Source organism: Pelodiscus sinensis, chromosome 14 (assembly GCF_052426305.1).
Source record: "Pelodiscus sinensis isolate ZL-2025 chromosome 14, ASM5242630v1, whole genome shotgun sequence".
Taxonomy (NCBI): Eukaryota; Metazoa; Chordata; order Testudines; family Trionychidae; genus Pelodiscus; species Pelodiscus sinensis.
In genome coordinates this window covers 15,096,066-15,115,874 of record NC_143065.1, presented here as the reverse complement: position 1 = coordinate 15,115,874, position 19,809 = coordinate 15,096,066, and the positions used below count along the sequence as shown (strand labels likewise).

Below are 19,809 nucleotides of genomic sequence, written 5' to 3'. Positions count from 1 at the left end.
TTGGTCACTCCACCTGGCTAAGTGTAGTTAACCCCTTAATCCCCAGGCTGCTGGCTAACCCTCATAATCATGACAGTGATGACTGCAAAAAATAAATGTAGTGATTTCTGAAACTAGATGGCGTAGCACAGGACTAATATGGTGTTTCTCCTGCTATAGGATTTTTTAATTTAATTGTATTATGTTAATTCTAAGGTGGTGCTCCTTTTAGGAATAAATATGGCAGATGAGCTTGGTGGTTTGTACCTATCACGTTTCAGGCGTAAGGGGAAAATCTCTGTAACACATCCCATGATACCTGGGCTGCCACTGCTAGCAGCTTCACCTTGGAATTTGAGGGGAAGGTGACCTAAAGACAGCCGTAACCAATGGCCAGTCGTCACGTATAGAGACACCCTCCTCAACCCATCTGAACCCAACCATCAGCAATATACTCCACAACAGATACAGTTAGCCCAGGAAATAAATCCCCACAGCAATCCCTGGTGCCAATTCTGTCCAGCTATCTACGCTACTGCCCTCATCATATGGTTAGCCAGATTACCCATACAATTAAAGGCTCATTCATCTGCAATTCTACTAAGGTGAATGTTCCTCTGCAATGTATATTGGACAATATATACAGGCAAAACACCCCGAGGGGTGCGTCTAGACCGGCAAGGGATAAGGGATCTTTCAGAAAAGGCTTTATTTTCCGAAAGATCCGCGTCTAGACTGACACTTTTTTCCGGCAAAGCTCCGAGCCGGAAAAAAGCGGCAGCCATTTTTATGCTAATGCAGCGGGGGGGATTTAAATCCCCGCTTCATTTGCAATTGCGATATGTCTAATTTGCATCCCTTTTACGGAAAAGGGATGCAGTCTAGATACAGCCCAGCTGTCCTGTGAGCCGCTCCAGCCGTTCCATGGAGCAGTGTCTGCTCTGCCAGCCCACCTCGGACCACGCTCCCCGGCCACCAGCTGGTAGGTCCCGCAGCTGCTCCACCAGCCGCCCGTCGGTCATCTTCTCCAGCCGCTCACCTGCATCCACCAGTCGCCCCTGCAAACTGCTCTTCTAGCTGTCCCACAATCTGCTCTGCTAGTAGCTCAGCAACGGTGAGTTCAGCTCACAGTAGATTTCAGCCCTTCAGCAGTATGGCACCAGGCTCCCCTCAGTACACAGTGGCTGCGTCTAGACTGGTATGATTTTGCAGAAATACTTTTAACAGAAAAGTTTTTCCGTTAAAAGTATTTCTGCAAAAGAGTGTCTAGATTGGCACGGATGCTTTTGCACAAAAAGTGCTTTTGCGCAAAAGCATCCATGCCCAGTATAGACGCGCTTTTCTGCAAGAAAGCTCCGATGGCCATTTTAGCCACCGGGCTTTCTTGTGCAAAAAATTAAGGTGCCTGTCTACACCGGCCCTCTTGTGCAAGAGGGCTTATCTCTGAGCAGGAGCATCAAAGTATTTGCGCAAGAAGCACTGAATTCTTACATTAGAACGTCAGTGTTCTTGCGCAAATTCAAGCAGCCCGTGTAGACAGCTGGCAAGTTTTTGCACAAAAGCAGCCACTTTTACACAAAATCTTGCTAGTCTAGACACACCCTCCAATTTCAGCTCTTCGGTAAGCTCAGCACACAATAGAAGAGTGTCAGTGTAAGTGCACCGTTAGCCCACAGTGAAACCAGCAAGAGAGAAGAAGGTACAACTTGTTAGGAGGGTGGTGAAGCACGGGAATGGGTTACGTAGAGAGGTGGTGGAATCTCAATCCCTAGAGGTTTTTAAGTCTTGGCTTGACAAAGCCCTGGCTGGGTTGATTTAGTTGGGATTGGTCCTGCAAAATCTCCAAAAGTATGGAGTTCATGATCTCGGAGGCTGTGCAGGCTGGAAAATATTCTGTATGGAACCAGTGTTGATATGTCTTAGGGCACACTCCCAGATGATCTAGGATGGCAGCTTTCACTGTCCCATAGTTAGCTGTGGCCCCCTTGTCCACAGATCGGTAAGCTCCCTTGGCCTCCCCGGAGAGGAATGGTGCCAGGCGGACAGCCCAAGTAGTTCTTTCCCAGCCAATGGTTGTGGCTACACACTCAAAGGTGACTAAGTAAGCCTCTGGATCATCATGTGTCCCAAGCTTGGCCAGCGGTATCCCAGGTCCACAATTTACTGGAATAGTGGAAACTGGGACACTGCCTCCTGAAATAGGTATTCCCGCTGTTGCCTCTGCTACTGGAGCTGAAGTATCTCCAGGAGTATATGCTGTCATAATCCCTGGGCCACTTCCCCAGGAAACTGCTCTGTCCAGCCCTTTCTCTTGGGCCTTGTGGTCAAGTCTTTCCTGTCCAGGGTTCTGCAAGGGTTGATGTTGACTTAACAGCTACTCTGCAGCCAGGAGACCTGGTTCTGACCAGGTCCAATGTCCAGCTCCTACTGAGAGCTGTCTGGAGTGCTGCTGTCCTCCCAGTCAGCCCTTAGATCTGTCTGGGTCAAGCTCCAGGAAGGAACTGCCAAGCTCTAGCCTAGCAGCTTCTTTTATATCGGCCTGCTGAACCCTGATTGGCTGCAGCAAAGGCTGCCACTCTATTCTGCTTGAAGGACCTCTCTTCTGCTCCTGTTGCTGAGCAGGGTGCAGAAAGGCCTCCAGCAGGGATATTGGGGCCTTTTCCATGCCATCATAGATGGGTATGACAGTGGGGGCTTGAGTTGCAGGGTCTCTTCGGGGAGTATGAGGAGGCTGGGGTTGGAGTGTCAGCACGGGAATGAGTGAGGGGGTTGGGAGTGCAGGATGTCAGTGAAGAGTGTGAGGGGGCTGGAGGTGTCGGGTCTTATCGGAGTGTGTGAGAGGGCTGGAGGTGTGGGGAGTTGATGGAGGAGTGACTGAGGGGGCTGGGGATGCGGGGTGTTGGCAGGATATGATGATGGGGCTGGGGGTGTGTGGTCTTAGGAGGAGGGTGCGTGAGAGAACTGGGCATACAGGGTCTCATCTGGGGGTAAGTGAGGGGATGGGGTACGGGGTCTTCGCTATGGATGTAATTGATGTAATTGACTAGTCAACTAGTCTACAACCCGATAAGCATAATCTTATCAGATAGTCAAATAGTCACTGGACTAGTCGCTTCCCCTCCCTTCTTGCTGCCTCTATCAGAAAGAGGTAGCAAAGAGGCAGAGAGTAAGAGAGGGAGCAGGATAGCAAGCACCCTCCTGAGGGTATGTTTACACTACAGAGTTAGTTCGAACTAACGGACGTTAGTTCGAACTAACTTTCATAGGCGCTACACTAGCGCTCCGCTAGTTCAAACTTAATTCGAACTAGCGAAGCGCTTAGTTCGAACTAGATAAACCTCATTTTACGAGGATTAAGCCTAGTTCGAACTAGCTAGTTCAAATTAAGGGGTGTATAGCCCCTTAATTCAAACTAGTGGGAGGCTAGCCCTCCCCAGGTTTCCCTGGTGGCCACTCTGGCCCACACCAGGGAAACTCTATTGCCCCCCTCCCGGCCCCGGACCCCTTAAAGGGGCACGGGCTGGCTACAGTGCCCGTGCCAGGTGCAAGCCTGCCAGCACCCAGCCAGCAGATCCTGCACCTGGCACGGCTCGAGCCAGCCACCCGATGCCCCCCAGCCCTCCCCCTCTTCCGGGACCAGGCTGGCGGCTCCCAGGAGCTTGCCCGAGACCACAAGAGGCGGGCACCCGCCTGGGCTAGTGCGGACATCGTGGACCTCGTCCACGATCTCCGCACTAGGCACAGGAAAGTGGCCGTCTAGGGCAGGAGACCTGCCAGCCTGGCCACCCAGGAGCAGGTGTGCATGAAAATCAGAGGTGTACAGATAGTTCGGAATAACTACGTAGTTCGAACTATCTAGCCCGTGCCACGTGTAGCCGCGCGGCACGGGGTTTGCACTAGCCGGCTTTTAAAAATGGCGGAGCCTGCTTTATGCTAATGTAGCCCGGGAAATTCAAATCCTGGGCTTCATTAGCAAGTTCGGTATGCATACATTACCCCGCTAGTTCGAACTAGCGGGGTAGTGTAGACATACCCTAATATAGGAGGGCTACACAACAGCCCGAACAGCATTGCAGATCGCTCTGGACACTGCTGATGCAGCAGCTCAAGCCACTGCTGTAGTCATTCGACATGCGTCATGGTTGCATCAAGCTACTGTCCCAGAAGATTTGCTGAATAAGGTAGAGGACTTGCCCTTTGATTGTCAGTCACTCTTCGCTCAATCCACGGATCAGATGTTCCACTCAGGCAAAGACTCCCGTATGACGTTGAGAATGCTGGGGATGTATACACCTCCGTATAAGTGTAAGAGGTTTATGTCATATAACCAGGGCCCGACAAATTATGGAAAACCCTACTCACCAGACAAAAAAAGGACTCACCACCCTCCCCTCCAAAAAAAGTGTTTTTTTTAATGGCATAAATTCCTAATAAGAATAAGAACAGTAATTACTAATACGTTCTTAATAAATATCACCCAAGTTATTAATAAATATCTTATAAACCTCTACCTTTTCCCTCTGCTGCCACGTCTCCTCCCCTTGTTCCATCAGCTCCCCTGGTGCCTGCTGCCCCCCAACCCCTCACCCTCCTCTGCTGTCCTGACTCCTGCCCTTCTCGCTGCCCTCAGCCTTCCTGAGACCTGCCCCCCTCCACCAGCTCTTCTCTCCCCCCTGTGCCCACTCCTCTAGTAGACCCGCTCTGATCATGTGAGCTACCCTTTCTCATCCCCGCTCCTAACACCTCCCTCTACACATCTGCTCTGCCTCTCTCCTCTGGTGCTGGTCCCTCCCCTGCAGGTGTCTGCCCTTCTGCTTCACCCCCAGAATCTCCTGGCACCAGCACCCTCCTGGTTCCTCCCCCTTCCCTCACTGCCCCTCCCCCCTTTGCCCTCTTTTTCCCTGATACCTTCCCCCAGCACCCTCTGTCTCCATTCCCCTCATGCCCCTGTGCCCTCACAGATGCCTTGCTCCATCCCCACCTTCCTCATGCCCACCCCTTCTTTCAAGCCTTCTCCCAGCACCTCCCCCTCCTCCCTCTAGCCCCCAGTGCCCTTACCCTCTCCTCTCCCAGCATCACCCTGTCCCCCTCCCACTTACACCTCCCCTCCTGCCCTTTTCCTCATTGTCTGCACTTGGCCCCCTGGGATTTGTCTCCCCTGCACCCCGTCCCTTGGTGCCTTCCCCTTTCTTCTTCTTCTTCTCCTGACCTCCTCCTCTTCCCTCCCCTCAGCACAAGCTCCTTCCCCATATTTTCCCCCTCCCCTCCCCACAGCCCAGCCCAGCCCAATCCCTTCCCCTCCCCCAGGGCCAAGCAAAACATCCCCCCCCCCCTTTTTTGTTGTCTTTTACACATTTGCATTTTGCAATGGGGTTTTTTTTGTTTGTTTTCATTTTTGTCCCAGCATTTTAGCCCTATAAATAGCAAATAGCATTTTCATTCATTTTTTTCCATAAAGGCAAAGGCGCTTCAAGTGAACTCCCCCTTTCACTCACTGCTGGGTCACAGCTGCCTTTTCCCTGGCCTGTCCAGCCCCTCCCTATGGGCAAGCACCCTTCACTCCCGACCCACAGGGGAAACGGTGCAGGGACAGCACAGAGCCAGAGAGAACAGTGTCAGGGGGACAGGGGTGGCGCTGGGAACAGGAGGCACAGAGGCAGAGGGACACAGGGATCGGGGACAGCAGTGTTCGGGGTGTGGTGGAGGCACAGAGAATGGGATGCGAGGAATGGGAGGGGCAGAGGGATCGGGGTCTAGGGGCAGAGCAGGGAACAGACAGCACAGAGCTGGGGAGGCAAGAATCGGGGGGAGCATGGTGCGGGGTGCAAGGGCAGTGCAGAGCCAGAGGGAGAGCAGGGGATCCAGGGTGCAGGGTGCAGGGGCGGCGTGGGGAATGGGTGGCGGGAGCCAGATGGGGTACGGGGCGGGCGCAGTGAGTTGGGCGGTCGGCCGGGAGCGGTCTCTCGCCGGCGAGGGGCTGGGGCCGTGGCAGGACTGCAGCCGGCGGGGCGGGGCCTGGCTCCACCACACACCACAGCCAGCTGCTGGGGACATGCAGCCAGAGCCAAGCTGCCGCAGACCTTTAAAAGCAGCGAGGCCATTTCACGCCTGCGTCCTGGCGTCTGCCGGCGTCCCACCCTCTGGCCCCGCCTCCTCGTGCTGGAGCTGCACACAGGCAGCCCGGCGCTGAGAATCGCCGCAGTTCCCCCTCCCCGGCAGCACTCTGCTCCTCTGCCGGCTTGCGGATTGGAAGGAGCCACGCTGCCTGTAGTGCAGGCTTTGGCCATCCCGTTACAATGGCCTACTGGGCTAGTCTGCCCCTACACTCACCAGTTGGCAAAATCTACTCGCCACGGGCAAGCGGGCGAGTACATTTGTTGAGCCCTGCCTATAACAAGCAAAGACCTTTCTCTTACGCGTCATTCTGTGCCAAACCATACGAGCAGCAAAGTCCAAGACACCACCAACAAAAACGGAGACAACAACCTAACAAGGCGCCAACCACCAGCAGGGGTGGCAGCAATTTTGATGTGTTGGTCGAGGGACTGCACATCACCCTTTTGACAGAGGCTCCACACAATCTGCAAGCTTTATTCCATCATAGGTTGAGACCTTATCAACACCGTTTCCCCTGTTGGTCTCTGATTTCCACCGACTGTTGGGTCAACAACATAGTCGCTTCAGGATATGCCATTCCTTTCAACTCAATCCCCCTTCCCCTTCCCCTTTCCCATCCTCCCTGTCTCTTTTCAGGGACCCCTCTCACGAGACTCTTCTACAACAAGAGGTTTCTCGTCAACTGACAATAGGAACAGTGGAGAGGGTACCTGCTCAGTTCCGGGAGAGAGGGTTTTACTCTCGGTATTTCCTCACCCAGAAGAAGTCAGGGGATTGGAGACCTATCGTGGACCTGCATCAACTCAACCATCACTTGCGGAAACAGAAATTCAAGATGGTTACGTTGGCCTCTATCATCCCTGCTCTAGACAAAGGGGATTGGTTTGTGTCCCTCTACTTGAAGGACGCCTATTTCCATATAATGATCCATCCAGCCCACAGACGCTTCCTTCGTTTTGTAGTGGGCACAGAACATTACCAATATCGCGTGTTACCCTTCGGCCTCCCAGCAGCTCCGCTAGTGTTCTCCAAGACCCTAGCAATGGTGGCTGCTTACCTTCGACGTCTCAATATCATGATTTTCCCGTATCTCGACGACTGCCTATTAAAGGCCCCTACCTTCGATGAAGCTACCCGGGCAGTTGCCACTACCATGATGATATTCAAAGCTTTGGGTCTCATAATCAACTTTGACAAGTCATCCCTGACGCCGAGTCATGACCTGGAATTTATCGGCGCGAGGCTCGATGCACTGAGCGCAAGAGTATACTTATCCACAGCAAGATTCGAGTTGATTTGAGATTTGCTTCAAACTGTGTCAGTTGCTCCCAGATCCCGCATACTTACCTGCCTACAGCTGCTCAGGCATATGGCCGCCACCACATATGTGGTGTCACATACAAGACTCCACGTGTGCAGTCTCCAGCACTGGCTTTTCACTGTTTACACATCGGGTGTACACAGCACGAACAAAACAGTGTCTATTCCCAAGCATGTCAGGACTTCGCTAACATGGTGGGACAGCCCCAAAAATCTGCTAGCAGGGGTCCCCTTCCACGGACAAAAGCCCTTAGTGCAGATCACAACGGATGCTTCCTTGATTGGTTGGGGTGCCCATCTGCAAGAACAGCGAGTTCAGGGGCTCTGGACGTCCCAGGAATCTCTATAGCACATAAATTTCCTCGAGTTGCGAGCTGTATTCAACACCTGCAGGCACTTCCTCCACATGATCGGCGGTCTTATGGTTTGCATTCTCACCGACAATATATACACGGTGTACTATATCAACAGGTAAGGCGGTGCATTGAATAATGTCCCTGAGGGTTGGATGTGAGGAAGCTGGGGGTGTGGGGTCTCATTGAGGGGATGAGTGAGGGGGTTGGGGTTGAATGAGCTGGGGGTGTAGGGTTTCTGCTGGAGTTGATTGCAGTGTTCCCTCTTCCAAGCTTCACAGGTGATTAATCAACCCCACCCAGTCATAGGCTCAGAGCTCCATGCCTGGAGCTGACTGACTATGGGGCTGATTAATCATCTATGAAGCTGTGCTGCTGCAGTTTAGAGCAGTCAAACTCAAAGGCTACTTCTACACTGGCATGATTTTCCAGAAATGCTTTTAATGTAAAAGTTTTCTGTTAAAAGCATTTTCGGAAAAGTGCGTCTAGATTGGCAGGACGCTTTTCCGCAAAAGCACTTTTTGCGGAAAAGCGTCTGTGGCCAATCTAGATGCGCTTTTCTGCAAAAAAGCAGAAAACAAATATCTGCTGTCTACACTGGCCCTTTTGCGCAAAAGTTTTTCTGAAAAAGACTTTTGCCCGAATGGGAGCAGCATAGTATTTCCGCAAAAGCACTGACAATCTTACATGAAATTGTCAGTGCTTTTGCGGAAATTCAAGCGGCCAGTGTAGACAGCTGGCAAGCTTTTCCGGAAAAGCGGCTGATTTTCTGGAAAAACTGGCCAGTTTAGACACAGCCAAAGTTTACTGAGGGCCGCACACAGGAAAATTGATAGCTTTCAGGGCCACCAAAGAAAATGTAGTTTATCAGAAAGTTGTAATTATTTATTATTACAGATTATGTTTTGGGTATATTTTGTAATATTTTTTCAGGTCTTGTTTTCATGATAATTTGATGTGTAAAATTGTTTACAATAATTTTATTTTCTCATATAAAATAATGTTTAATTTAAATAGAAATTTAAGGTACTTTTTAATTTTTTATATGATACAGAACAGCTGTGTCTAGACTGCATCCCTTTTCCGTAAAAGGGATGCAAATTAGACATATCGCAATTGCAAATGAAGCGGGGATTTAAATCCCCCCCCGCTTCATTAGCATAAAAATGGCTGCCACTTTTTTCCGGCTCGGAGCTTTGCTGGAAAAAAGCGTCAGTCTAGATGCGGATCTTTCGGAAAATAAAGCCTTTTCCAGAAGCTGTGAGCATGTGTGCAGAGTGCTTAGGGCAGAGCAGCCCAGCCGGCCGTGAGTGAGTGCGCAGAGCGTGCAGAGCAGCTCAGCCAGCCGTGAGTACGTGCTGGGTGCTGGGTGCTGTGTGCAGAGCAGCCCCGGCTGTGAGCAGACGCTGCGGTGCAGAGCAGCCTGGTTGACTGTGATCTGCAGTTGGCCACATGCTCTGAGTGGCCAGCAGGCTGCACTTTATTCCTTTATAAAAATGTACTGGTGGGCTGCAGGGGTGGCCCGTCCATATAGGTGAACTAGGCGGTTGCCTAGGGCGCCAAGTTCAATGGGGCGCCAAATGGTGGCACAATGTCATTGAGGGGTTTGGATGTGGGGGCACCGATTGCATGATTCGCCTAGGGCTCCAGTTGCTGGCAGCTAGTCTAGGGCCTCCCCTGGCGGGCCGCAAAAAAATTCAGTCAGGCTTCATGCAGCCTACCAAAAGCATTTGACATGCCTAGTTTAGAGGGAGGGGTCTCCAGGTCTCTGCAGGGGAGTGAACGAGGGGGCTGGAGGTGTGAGGTCTTATTGGGAGGGAGTGAGGAGGCTGGGGTTGTGGGGTGTTGGCAGTGGGGTGAGTGAGGGGGACTGGGGTGCAGGGTCTTTACAGGGGACTGAGTGATGGGACTGAGGGTGCATGATCTCAGCATGGTGGGTGGGGGAGTGAAGGGCCTGAGAAGACATGGCATCCAGGGACCCAGGCAATTATGGAGGGTGGAAATCACAACCACGGTTGGACAATCACCCTCACCTCAGTGTGAGAGAGGTATATGGGAATGTGTGTGTGTGTGTGTGTGTGTGTGAACGCTCTCCTTAAACATAAGATAAGTGTAAAGAAGTCACGCTATGGCTGTATCCAGACTCAGGGGTTTTTTCGAAAAAACTTCACCTGCGTCTAGACTGCAGCTGCGTTCTTTGGAAATTAAATCAAAAGAACGCGGCTTTTCTTTCGACGGTGGTAAACCTCATTGCACGAGGAAGAACGCCTTTTTCGACGGAGATCCGTCGAAAATAAGTGAGTGTGGACGTGGGGAGGCCATTTTTTCGAAAATAATGGCCTCCAGGAAGAAGCCCTGGTGGACAATCTGGGGCATGGCTTGCATGTCTCTGGTTCCTGTCTGCAGCCATTTCTTAAAGGGACAGGCACCCTCACAGCCACTTGTGGCAGCAAAGCAGCCAGAGCACACGGCTGGTGAAGTGCAACATGTCCCAGCCCCAAGACCCTCCTGGCCCTTCTAGAGAGCCTTCTGGGGACCCAACCAGGGACTCCAAACGCTGGGCACCGTCATGGTCTGAGCCAGAGCTCAAGACCCTTCTCGAGCTCTGGGGAGAGGAGGAGGCCTTACAAGCCCTAAAAAGCCGGTGGCGAAATGCAGACATTTATGGCCGCATGGCAGAGTCCCTGGTCCAGAAAGGACACTACCCCCGCACCCAGGACCAGGTGCGCTCCAAAGTTAAGGAGCTGCGCCAAGGGTACGTGAAGGCCAGGGAGGATAGCTCCCGTTCTGGGGCAACCCTCCACTCCTGCCCTTACTATACTGAGCTGGACCAGATCCTGGGTGGTGGTGGTGAAGCACGCACACCACGGCATCTCGTGCAGTCAGGCTTGGCAGACCCTGTGGTGGTCGCGCCAGAGCAGGACCCAGAGCAGTCAGGAGACGGGGACATGGTGCCAGAGGAGGACAGTGAGGAGATGGTGACCCTCACCCTGGAGCCAGTCACACAGACCCCAGAGGCCTCCCAGGTGTCATCTGACGCCGGAGATGAAGCAGCAGGTGAGTGCAGTGAGGTTGTGTAACACCCGGGGGAGGGGGAGGTAGGTGGGTGCACAGTGGGTGATGCACAAGGGAAACCTGTCATGCTCAGGCTGATGCCCAGGTCACACACGGTGTTACCTTCAGAATGTCTGATTCCCCTGTCTCAAGGAGAGGGCATGCCCTTTTGGACAGCTGTTGCACACATGACTGATTGCGATAGAAATGTAGCCGTGTTACTCTGATCTGAGGAAGTGGGTCTGGCCCACGAAAGCTCATCCCCTAATAAACCATCCTGTTAGTATTTTAACATACTCCAGTTTTTTAGGATTGGTTGTGTCTTCCTCTTTTCTTCCACAGCCGGACCAGCCGTGCAAGAGGGCCGCAGCACCCCAGCCCCACCTCCATCTCGGGGACATGGGAGCCGCAGACACAGGTGTGTGTATGCGGACATCCTGAGGCAGCATGTGGAGGCCGTGCAGCAGCTCAACACCACCCTGCGAGAGAGGGCGGAGGCAGAGGATCAGTGGCATGACCAGCTGATGGAGGAACTGGTCCAGCAGCGCACGTCCCTGAGTGCCACTCTCAGGGAGGTCTGCGGCTTGCCCGCTCCTGTGCCTAGTCCTGCTCCTCCAGCACCCCATGACCCTGCCCCACCAAACCCCCCTTCCACAGCAGCATCCCTTTCCCTCCTTGGACCTCCCTCTCCCCCAGCCCCCCCAGTTCCCCAGGCCCTCTCTCCCCCTGGCCCTCCTCTCCCCCAGGCCTCCCCGTCCCAAGAGCACCTACCCGCTGTTATCCAGCCAACCAACAGGTGCACCACCTGATCCCGTGGCCATGGTGGACCCTGAACACGAGGCCCAAGCAGGAGACTGAGATCAGGCAAGCACCGTGCAACCTGATCCTCTTCCACCCTCCAGGATTCAAGTGCCCTTCCCCCCTCCAGTTTTCAAGCACCCCCATCACACCAGTTAAATGACAAGGAAAGTGTTCAACAAAATGTTTATTGTACATAGTTTGGCATGAAAGTATATTTTCTACATCAAAAATGAAAAAAAGCTTTTTTATGTTTGCAACAGTTATACTACTTTCCAGTGAGTGATATTTAAAAAAATAAAACAGAACTTACTATTTTGAGACAAACCCTGGTGTTTATTATTTCTCCAAACAGGGTCAGGAGATGGGTTGTGGAGGGAAGCTTCTATTGGGCCAGGGCCCAGTCCCCAGGCAGAAGCCCCTCAGTAGAGTCAGTGGCCTCCAATTGAGAATTGCTCCTATAGATCCTCCCGTATGCAAACAGCAGACCGGTGAGCCTGGCGGATGGCAGCTGTCCGGGGCTGGGCAAAGTGCCTCTCCTGACCATCAGCACCTGTACCCCACCCTGGTAGGAAGGCCTCCCCTTTCCTCTCCACCAGGTTATGGAGAACGCAACTCGCGGCCACCACCTCAGGGATATTGCTCTCCCCCATGTCTAGGCGTGTGAGAAAGCACCGGAATCTGCCTTTTAAACGTCCGAACACACATTCCACCTGGTTGCGAGCCCGGTTAAGGTGAGCATTAAACTGCTCCTTGCTCGCATCCAGGTGGCCGGTGTAGGGCTTCATCAGCCACGGCATCAGGGGGTAGGCGGCATCAGCCACTATGCACACCGGCATGTGCACATCCCCAACCGCAAAGTTGTGATGCGGGAAAAATGTTCCTGCCTGAAGCCTCCGGTAGAGGTACGAGTTCCTGAAGATGCGGGCATCGTGTGCCCGCCCTGACCACCCAACACAAATGTCAGAAAACTGGCCACGATGGTCGACCAGGGCCTGGAGGACCATAGAAAAGTAGCCCTTTCTGTTAATGAATTGGGCTGCTCGATGGGGCGGTGCACGGATTGAAATGTGTGTCCCATCGAGCGCTCCTCCACAATTTGGGAAGCCAAGGGCAGCAAAGCCGGCCATGACGCTGTCCAGATCTGGTAGACAGACGAGCCTGTTGAGCAGCTCCGAATTGATGGCCCTCACCACATGCAGAACGAGTCAGACAACAATATGTTAGAAGGGGTGCCTTATCTCTTAGGAGGAGAACCCACCACCCACCCTCCCTCTCAAACACCCCGGGAATCCCCTCCTCAGAACTCCCCCCCCAACAATTCAGGGTGAGTGGAGGAGCTCCCTCCCAGTCACACTCCACTTTGCCCTTCCTGACAGTCTCCCTTCCCCCCACCCCAAACTGTGACTGTCCCCAGACAATGACTTACCTCCATCAGGACGTATCCAACAGTAGACCTGCCCACTCCAAATTGGTGTCCCACGGAGCGGTAGCTGTCGGGGGTTGCCAGCTTCCAGAGGGCAATGGCGACCCTCTTTTCCACGGGGATAGCGGGCTGCAGGTGGGTGTCTTGCCGTTGCAGAGCAGGGGCGAGCCAGGTACACAGCTCCTGGAAACTGGTCTTTCGCATCCGGAAGTTGCGTAGCTACTCTTGGTCATCCCAGAGCTGCATAACGAGCCGGTCCCACCAGTCAGAGCTGGTGTCAAGCCTCCAAAAACACCTGTCCACAAAGAAGTTTGGAGGCAAGGGCAGTGGGGCTGCATGACGGACGATCCCTTCGTACCTCTGGTCTGGGTCCAGATGGGGAAGTAGCCTCATGACTGTGTCATGCAGATGCAGCAACACTTGCAGTATGATGGTGTGGGGCCATCGCCTGCCCAGGGGCAGCTCTGGCTCCATGCCAAAAAAATGGGTCTAAAACAGAAAAACCTCCACACACAAAACCTGCTGGGGTGTCCCAGGAAGCTGAGCACTCCAAACCAGCACTGCAATGCCTTGCTTACCTCCTAGAGGGACAGCAAAGGCAGCTGCAGAAGCAGAGCAATGGGTGTTCAGGGGCGTCCCTTTAACCACGCGTCTCTGCAAAGGGCAGGCAGCAGCACCCGGAAGGAAATGCTGCCCCCATGCCCTGGCAGAAGCGGTTCCGGGTGGCTTTTAATTTCGAAAGAGCGTCCAGCAGTCAGGACGCTCTTTTTCGAAAAAGCGGATTGATTTTCCGATCCGCGTATTGTAGTCTAGACGCGCTCTTTCGAAAGAGGCTTTTTCGAAAGAGGCTTGCAGTCTAGACATAGCCTATCTGTGCTTTTAGTGGGCGCCCGTTGCCCATTTTATTGCACCCGTCAGATAGCCTGGCACCCCTTAACATAGTCCCGGCCCCCTGCCCTTCAGTCCCAGAGCCTCTCTAGTCCCGAGCTTTAGCACCAACCAGCACGGCCCCAACGAAGCGCCTCACCCCACCAGGCGGAGTGGGGGGGGTCGGGCCCGCCCTCCCTCCAAACCCCCGGCCCAGGGCCCTTAAGACAGGGACTACCCCTAGCGGATGGGGGTAGTGCCCCTAAACACACCCGCTCATGGGCTCCATGACCCTGCCCTGGGCCACTTCCTACTCGGTCCCCCCAGGGGCCAGACCCCTCCGAGACTGCTTGCCTCACCCTCGCTCCCTGGGGTCCACGTCCCCCAGTCCTCCGCTCCTCCCCCCTCAAACCCTGTGCCGGACGTGGTTTTAAATGCCGCGCTGGCCTGGCTCCCTGGCGTCATCACGCCTGCAATGCCCGGCAGCCCTCCCCCCCCGTGACGTCACCCCTCCGCGCCACATTAGCCCCTCCCCCGGGGCATTCTCCGGCGGCTCCCCTTTCTCCCCGCGTCCCATGACGCCGGACCCCAGGCCCGCTCTCCGCCCCAGGGTCCCCGCGGTGGGCCTCCTACCCGCCCCCTAGGGAGTCCTCGCTCCGGCACCCCCGAGTGCGGGGCGGGAGTGCCCTGTTACAATAAGTACAAAGACTCCATGTACACACAGTGGAGCTATCAGCCTCCATGGGCTCCTCAGCAAAGTGGGGGGAGGGAAGGAGGAGAAGGTTGGCTCTGTGCTCCTAGCAAGGGCAAGGCTTCAAGCACTTGGGGTGGGGCAGGGGGAGCAGCCTGGCACGCTGCCCAGAGTGTGCTGTGCCTTCCCTCCTCCTGGGAGCTGCAGAGTGCACAGTCCACTGCTTTAGCAGCAATTTAAAGAGCCCAGGGCCCTGGCCACTACCTCTGTACCAGTGGCACTGGCTGGGAACTCTTTGGCTGCATCTAGACTGGCAAGATTTTGCGCAAAAACTTGCCGCTTGTCTACACTGGCCGCGAATATTTGCACAAGAACACTGACATTCTAATGTATGAAATCAGGGCTTCTTGCGCAAATACTCTGATGCTCCCGCTCAGGAATAAGCCCTCTTGCACAAGTGTTCTTGTGCAAGAGGCCAGTGTAGACAGGCAGCCAAGACATTTTGCGCAAAAGCAGGCTGAACGGAAAAAAGCCCTAGTGGCCGCTTGGACTCTCGGTACCTGCAGGCAGCCTCCTGACTTCCTGGTAACCCGAGACCCCTTAAAGGCAGATGCAGCCTGCAGAGGCCAAGAGGCAGGAGCCTTTCTGCCACCTCTGCAGTGAGCTCTGCCACGTGGCTCCCTGCTGTCCCCAAAAGGCACCAGAGAAGGATGGCAGCACCAGGGGGGGAACCCAAGGGGCTGAAAACAGAGGCACCCATCCTGGTCCCTGGGGGAGCTGGAGGCCCTCCTGGACTTCTGGGAGGAAGAGGAGCCCCTCATGACACCCACTCCCGTCGCCGCAATGCGGACATTTTCAACCACATGGCCCAGGTGCTCGCCCACCAGGGACATCCAGCCCGGACCCTCGAGCAAGTTCGGGGTAAGGTGAAGGAGCTGTGCCTGAGCTATGTCCGGGCCAGCGAGGGCCAGGGGGCAGGAGCCAACACCTGCCCCCAGCACCAGCGGCTCCACCGCATCCTGGGCCAGGGACCATCCGTCCCTGTGGACACCTGCCTGCGCCCTCCCGTCACCAGGACCAGAGAGGCAGGGGAAGAGGAAGACACTGCCAGCGGGTTGGAGGACGAGGCCAGCACCATCACCCACCAGGCGGAGGCCCCCTCCGGCAGCCCCGATGTCTCCCGTGCGTCCTTGGAGGCCGGGGAAGGATCCACCCAGCCAGGTGCACCCAGCCAGGTGCACGGAGGGGAGAGGGGAAGAGTGCGTCACTCAAGGCTGCGAGAGCTGCACGCTGTGTAGCATTAGCACTATGCAGCACGTGCAACCACATGCAGCCTGGTGACCGAGCGGCATGTGGCCGCGGCAGGCAGCTCCAGGGCATGCCTGGGATCGTGCTGCTCACACACATCTGGCGGGACCAGGGGAGAAGGGTGGATGCCGGCTGGAACCAGCCAGGGCCCCAGGGACTCAGCCCAGAGCCCGCACCTCCACAAGGTTGCAGCATAGAGAACGGCACACTGTCCCATGCCTGGGTGTGAAGCACAGCCAGCTGCTCCTGGGAAAACTGCAGCATCACAGCCCTGTGAGCATGGCCCCCACCGGGCCCCTCGCCTGCTCCCAGTGTCTTGGCTGGCCCCTCGAGGGAAATCCCCACTGCAGCCACACATGTCCCTGGGCTACGTGTGCGAGGGCTAGAGGGAGCGGGAGGGGGAAGCGCTTGGGCTGGCCCTAGGGCCACCTGAGTTTTGCTGCAAGGATGGTACACCCCCCCAGTCACTCTCCTGGTTCCGTCCAGGAGACATCCCATGTGATGGGGATCTGAGAGCCCAGACCACGTCTGCCAGATGTGCTCCCAGGCACTGTGTGGGGATGCATCTCACTCCCTGTCAAACACTAGTGATTAGCCCAAAGTCTCACAGCCTCCACCGGCAGGGAGTTCCACAGGTTAACACAACACACGCGCCCTCCCACCCCCCAAGGGGCCAGGACACAGACCGGTGGTTACAATACATGGAGGAGGACCCTACTCCAGGGGCGGTCCTCTTTGCAAACATACAACACGGGGAGAAGGGGGGAACCGAGTGGGTCCAAACCACACTACTGTGGTGTCACCTGGGCTCGGGGTGGGGGAGGGCATGGGGTGTGGGGACAGTGGCCGGGCTGCCTGACTGACCCATCCTTTCTTCTCTTCCCTGCAGCGGGACCAAGCACAAGCCGGGAACCCTTCAGCCCTGCTGCAGCGCCAGCAGCAGCACCCCCAGCCGCCCAACCACCAAGGCGGCGAGTCTGGCAGCAGGGCCAGCTCCTTCGGCGCCACGTGCAAGCCGTCGAATGTGTGGAGACAGCCATCATGCGGCGGGTGGAGGCGGACCTGCAGTGGTGCCAGGAGCCCTGGGGCTCTTTCCAGGCCCAGTGCGTGCGCATGGCAGATGCTATATCCACCCTTACCACGCACCCGCCCCATGCACCCGCCATTCCTCCCCTAGCAATGTCTCCTGCTCCCACAATGGCCCCTCCTGCTCCTGCCCTTCCTGCCCCTGCAATGGCTCCTCCTGCTCTTGCCCCTCCTGCCCGCTTCTCCGTGCTGCCTGCCCCAATGCAGCCTCGCCCCCATGTGCAGGTCCGCCCCCGCAGAAGCAGTCGCAGGGATGATCCCTCCCAGCAGTAGCTCCTCCCCCTCCCAGTTAAAAGCCTCCTCCCCCTCCCATCCTACATCTCCCCCCTCCCTATTATAAATAAAAAGTTCCAAGTTTGTGTTAAAAAAACCCTGTGTTGTTGTTTATTGGGAGGTAAGGCGAGGGGAGGAGGGAAGGGGAGGGATGGGAGGGAGTTGTAAAAGGAGACAGGGGTGACCCTACTATGGGGCCTGGGAGAACATGTCCGTCAAGGCCTCCCGGATGCGCACCCCATCGTGGTGCGCCTGGCGGATGGCAGCTGTGCGGGGCTGTTCATAGCCCTGGCCCTCGCCTGCCATCCATGCAGGGAGGAAGGCCTCCCCTCTCCGCTCCACAACATTGTGGAGCACGCAGCACGCGGCCACTACCTCCAGGACATTCCGCTCACCCATCTCCAGACAGGTGAGCAAACAACAGAACCAAGCTTTCAGCTACCCGAAGGCGCACGGGCTTCCTCCTGGTATGCCCCCACGACACATGTGGGCATGGGCACGTCCCCAACAGTAAATCCCCGCTGGGGGAAGTAAGTGCCCGCCTCCAGCCTGACAAACAGGCCAGAGTTGCGTAGGATGCAAGCGTCATGTGCCCTGCCGGACCAGCCTGCATAAACATCCAGGAAGCGGCCACGGTGGTCCATGAGGGCCTGGAATACAATTGAGGCCCTTGCACAGGCCTGCTGGTGGGGAGGGGGAGCATGGAGCGAGGGGGCCCTGGTGTGTGTGTGTGAGGACAGAGGGCATCATGGGGGGATGATCCCTCCCAGCAAGGGAGGGCAAGGGAGCACACACTCACCCTGCTAATAAAATGGGTCGCTTGATGCTCCGGGGCATGGACGGGGATGTGGGTTGCATCCAGGGCTCCCCCACAGTTGGGGAACCTGAGGGCAGCAAAGCTGGCCAGCATAGCGTCCACGTCACGCAGGCGGATGACTCTCGGGAGCAGGACATCATTGATGGCATGGACGACCTGCAGAAGGGTGCAGAGAAACACAAGGGAACATATCACATAAGGCAGGGTGTGTGCGTGCTCCCTTGGGGGCCCCCCCATGATGCCCCTCTGTCCACACACACACCCACACACACACCAGGGCCCTCTCGCCCCATGGCCCCTCCCCCCCCAGCAGGCCTGTGCAAGGGAGGGACGGCCCAAACCCTTGGGTGACCCAGCCTGGAATCTTGCCTGCTCCTGGGCATGGAGTGCAGCACCCTGCCCCCACCCCACTCCCCACTCCCCCTGGGACTTATCTCCATCACGACGGCACCGACGGTCGATCTGCCCACCCCAAATTGGTGTGCCACCGATCGGTAGCTGTCCGGGGTGGCCAGCTTCCACAGTGTGATGGCGTCCCTCTTGTAGACGGGGATGGGTGCCCACAGCCGGGTGGTGGTTCTCTGGAGCTCAGGGGCGAGCCAGGCACATAGCTCCACGAACGTCTGCTTTCGCATGGGAAAGTTCCAGAGCCATTCCTGGTCGTCCCATTGCCCCAGGACCAGCCAGTCCCACCAGTCAGTACTGGTGTCCAGTCTCCACAAGGGCCTCTCCACAGTGGGGTGGGGATGCCACAGGGAAGTCCAGAAAGATCTGCGCCTCCAGGTCCTAGCGGAGGAGTGCAGCAGCCTGGAGCACCAGCTGCAGGTGCTCCAAAATGGCTGGAAGGGGCCAGAGCAGGCACATGGACACCCCTGGCTCCATGGCACAAAAAACAAGCTAGATCCAAAAAATCAACCAAAGACACTAAAAGGCACAAGGCAGTGGTGTCCAAATAGGCAGAGGGCAACCACAAAAACTGCTGTGGCTGTCAGTCCCTTCAAGAGGTCCTATAGCTCGCAGCAGGAGAGAAACGGCTGTCCGGGGAGATCCCTTTAAGCACGTGTCTCAAAGAAGCTCCAGCCCCCACCCCCGGAAAGGGCTGGTGCCCTTTTGCCCTCTTCAAACTGGTTCCGGGCTTCTGCTTTTGCGCAAAAGCGTCCCACCAATATAGACGCACTTTTGCGCAAAAGCGCATTGTTCTTACGATGACTCCCACACCAATCTAGACGCTCTCTTGCGCAAATACTTTTAACGGAAAAACTTTTCAGTTAAAACTATTTGCGCAAAATCATGCCAGTCTAGACGCAGCCTTTGAATTGCTGGGTGCCTAGAAGCAACTGCCCTTTGCCCCTGCACAGGCCTGGCTAGAAGTGTTGCTTTTTAACGGGCTCAGTTAAGTTGATGCAAATTTGGAAGTTTGTTCTGCATCGCTCTGAATCGATACGTGAACTCGGTCGAATACAAGCGCTGCTTTGTGGGGTGTCCCTATTCAGCATGGGACCTGGGTCACACTGTGCCTGCTGGAGGTGGCTAGTGGGCCCAGCCCAGGAGGGGAGGGCAGAGTCAACTCTGCTGTTACCCTTTTAAGCGTGCAAGTGGGTGCCGGAGGTGGCTAGTGGGCCCAGCCCGGAGGGGTTAGCCGATCCGCTGTTGCCCTTTTAAGCGTGCGAGTGGGTGCCGAAGGTGGCGAGTGGGCCCAGCCCGGGAGGGGAGGGGTTAG

General features: G+C 55.7%; 1 protein-coding gene across 2 annotated transcripts; it reads right to left on the bottom strand.

Annotated features, from left to right (window-relative positions):
* Positions 1-11,120: 11,120 nt before the first annotated feature.
* On the bottom strand, positions 11,121-19,800 carry LOC149523583 (uncharacterized). 2 transcript variants are annotated; one of them, XM_089781974.1, is made up of 4 exons: positions 18,560-19,691; positions 18,072-18,245; positions 13,051-13,342; positions 11,121-12,809 (listed from the first exon to the last, which is right to left on the bottom strand). In XM_089781974.1, the coding sequence occupies exons 1-3, from the start codon at positions 18,722-18,724 to the stop codon at positions 13,325-13,327; spliced, it is 357 nt and encodes a 118-aa protein (XP_089638100.1). In that variant the 5' UTR covers positions 18,725-19,691; the 3' UTR covers positions 11,121-12,809; positions 13,051-13,324. The 2 variants fall into 2 exon arrangements, 1 of the variants encoding a protein (XP_089638100.1); XR_016350649.1 differs by having other exon boundaries at positions 13,051-18,245; positions 19,669-19,800.
* Positions 19,801-19,809: the final 9 nt, after the last annotated feature.